This window comes from Cebus imitator, unplaced genomic scaffold, assembly GCF_001604975.1.
Source record: "Cebus imitator isolate Cc_AM_T3 unplaced genomic scaffold, Cebus_imitator-1.0 Scaffold214, whole genome shotgun sequence".
Taxonomy (NCBI): Eukaryota; Metazoa; Chordata; class Mammalia; order Primates; family Cebidae; genus Cebus; species Cebus imitator.
The window spans coordinates 3,615,268-3,618,732 of NW_016107529.1; the positions used below are offsets into that span (position 1 = coordinate 3,615,268).

The window sequence follows — 3,465 nt, forward strand, 5'->3', positions numbered from 1 at the left end:
CCCTCCCCTCCCCTCCCCTCCTCTCCCCTCACGCTCTTCTTTCTTTCCCTCCTGTCCCCTCCTACTCTGTTGCCCAGACTGGAGTGCAGTGGCACAATCTCCGCTTGCTGCAACCTCTGCCTCCCAGGTTCAAGCAATTCTCCTGCCTCAGCCACCCAAGTAGCTGGGATTATAAATGCATGACACCAGGCCTGGCTAATTTTTGTATTTTTTAAATAGAGATGGGGTTTCAGCATGTTGGCCAGTCTGGACTGATCTCAGGTAATCTGCTTGCCTCAGCCTCCCAAAGTGCTGGGATTACAGGCATGAGCCACCGCACCTGGCTGTTTTTGTTTTTGGGTTTTTTTTTTGATAGGGAGTCTCATTCTGTCTCCCAGACTGGAGTGCAGTGGTGCGATCTCAGCTCTTTGTAACCTCTGCCTCCTGGGTTCAAGTGATTCTCAGGCCGCAGCCTCCCAAGTATCTGGGATTACAGGCGTGTACCACCACACCTGGCTAATTTTTGTGTATTTGGTAGAGATGGGCTTTCTCCATGTTGGCCAGGACCTCTCAGGTGTGAGCCACCATGCCCAGCCCTGTATATTTGTTTTGTTAGAGTGGCATCTTATTAGTCTTTACCCTATGGTTCATATATAATTTAGCCCCACTACTATCAAATGCTTTGCTTATTATGAGGTCTCTTGACTCTGGCTAGTGGAATGTGAACTACTCCTATCCCTCTGTGACTTTGGGATTTGTCTATTTACTGCTTTCTGGTAGTTCTTTCCCTACCTTCCTGGAGTTTAACCCCATGTCAGTACTCAGCCAAAGATTTGAGGTAAGGTCACGTGCGCTCTGTCTCTGAGTGTGGAGCTTTGTCCTTTCCAGCACTCTATTCTATAGTTTTGCTGCTTGACCACCCTGAACTATGATCTCTGTCTTAACAAAACTGCTACTTTTTTCTTTGGCTTCCTCCTACCGTCATTGTAGTCTGTAAACTGCCCTCATTTGAATACTTTCTCTCAGGGAAATACTTTTCTCACCTTCCTGAATTGCCTGTTGTCTAGTGCCTAAAAACAGTTCTCTTAGGCATTGACTATACATATTACTTTAATTTTTATATCTTCTTTTTTCTTCCAGAACAATATAGCTGAAGTACAAGAATTGCATTCTGAATTAATGTGGAAAGATTTTATAGACCACATCAGTAGTCTTCTACACAGTGTAGAAGTGGAAGTCAGTTACTTTGCAGCTGGAATTATTGCGCATTTAATATCCAGAGGTGAACAAGCTTGGACATTGAGTCGTAGCCAGAGGAATTCTCTTCTGGATGATTTGGTAGGGTCATTTGATGTTTTCTGGAAGCTTACCAACAAAAGACATTCATAGTGGTTAAACTATCAAAGCCTCATAATGTAGTAAATAATGCAGTGCAAAATAAATATTGTAATCCTTTCTTATATGTCTTGTGTCTTCCAGCATTCAGCTATTTTGAAATGGCCAACTCCAGAGTGTGAGATGGTAGCATACAGGTAATTAGTATCATAATTAACAGTAAGCCAGTAACCTAATCTAGAAATCATGCCTGGGAGTCATTGCTACTAGATGCATAATTTTTCCTTGAGGCACCTCAGTATTGGTTTTTATTTATTTATTTATATTTTTGAGACAGAGTTTCACTATCACCCAGGCTCGAGTGGCGTGATCTCAGCTCACTGCAACCTCCACCTCTTGGGTTCAAGCAATTGTCCTGCCTCAGCCTCCCGAGTAGCTGGGATTACAGGCGTCCAGTACCACACCTGGCTAATTTTGTATTTTTAGTAGAGATGATGTTTTACCATGTTGACCAGGCTGCTCTTGAACTCCTGACCTCAAGTGATCCACCTGCCTCGGCTTCCCAGAGTGCTGGGATTACAGGCATGAGCTACGACACTCAACCAAAAGTATTGGCCTTAAAAGAAGCAAAGTATTTTTCTACCATCTATCACTTTTCATTGTTTCCTTCATTCCACATTTGTTGAAGACGAGTGCTAGGAATTTGTTATATGCTCTTAAAATTCAAAGATGAATAAGACATGGTGTCTGGACACAAGAATCTTATATCCTTATGGGGGAGATCAAATGTGGATCAGATAAAGTACCATTATGCTAGATGTGCATAGAGTGTTATGAAATTAAAGATGAAGCTAAGAGTGGTAGCACATACCCGTAGTCCCAGTACTCGGAAAACTGAGGTAGGAGGCTTGCTTGAGCCCAGGAGTTTGAGGCTGCAGTGAGCTATGATTGCATCGCTGCATTGTAGCCTGGGTGACAGACAAGACTCCAACTGTAAATACACACACACACACACACACACACACACACACAACTTTCAGAGGAAGTGAGTTGTGAACTGAGTGTTGAAAGATAAGGAGAGGCAGGAGATTTTAGGAAGAAAAGGCATCATGTCAATGCAGGGATGTCTGAAAGAAAATGACACATTGAAGGAATTAGAAATAGCATCAGATTCCGGCCCAGTGCAGTGGCCCACACCTTTAATCCCAGCACTTTGGGAGACCAAGGTGGGCAGATCACGAGGTCAAGAGATCAAGACCATCCTGGCCAACATGGTGAAACCCCATCTCTACTAAAAAATACAAAAATTAACTGCACTTGAGAAACATTAAGTTTACGCCGCCCCCATGGCTCTTCTGTGGAGGATACCTTGTAGTTTGTAATTAGTGATAGGTTTTTTTCCCAAATAATTTTAATCCTACTTGTGGAAACCCATGAATGATGAAGAGCTGACTATACATTTTGAAGAATGCTCTTAAAGAATCTGACAGGTTGGAGTAAATTTAAGGAGCACTGGGAGTGGACTGTAATGAATATCACTATTCTACCCAGACTTTCTCATTGAATCTTTAAGTGTACCAGAACCTGCCCTGCTCTTCTTACTTTTCATTTCCAATTGCCAGCAATTGTAGCCCTTTATTGGAGGACTGGCCTCAAGCTGTTGGAATCTTCATTTCCATCACCTGTGACGGACACAAAATTACCTTGGGATTTACATCACTTGGGCATCCCTAGACCAGTTTCTGACATGTGAAGATTGTAACCTCCTTGCTTTTGGTCACAACAGCTTCGAGTTCCCCTTATATGCCAAAGTCCCTGTGATATTGAGCTGAAGCAACCATTTGCGAAAGAAACTGCCTAAAACAGAACTCTTTCTTGGGTCTTCTCTCTAGCTGAGGGTTTTCCCTCTATACCTAAAGGTTTCTTATGAGAATATTTTCCTCAGAAAGCTCATACCCAAGAGCTCATACCCATTTTTTTTTTCTTTCTCCAAGATTCTCTTACACTGCCACAGGAGAACTAGATTTAAGAAATGAATGTTGCCGGGCGCGGTGGCTCAAGCCTGTAATCCCAGCACTTTGGGAGGCCGAGGCGGGTGGATCATGAGGTCAAGAGATCGAGACCATCCTGGTCAACACGGTGAAACCCCGT

At 43.3% G+C, this 3,465-nt stretch overlaps 1 protein-coding gene across 1 annotated transcript in view; it reads left to right on the forward strand.

Annotated features, from left to right (window-relative positions):
• The window catches only part of ZYG11B (zyg-11 family member B, cell cycle regulator), a 91,661-nt gene that overhangs the window by 82,566 nt on the left and 5,630 nt on the right, over nucleotides 1-3,465 (forward strand). The window contains exons 11-12 of the mRNA XM_017548811.2: nucleotides 1,120-1,317; nucleotides 1,459-1,511. Of these exons, the coding sequence (XP_017404300.1) occupies nucleotides 1,120-1,317; nucleotides 1,459-1,511 (251 nt within the window). The remainder of the gene's footprint in view (nucleotides 1-1,119; nucleotides 1,318-1,458; nucleotides 1,512-3,465) is intronic.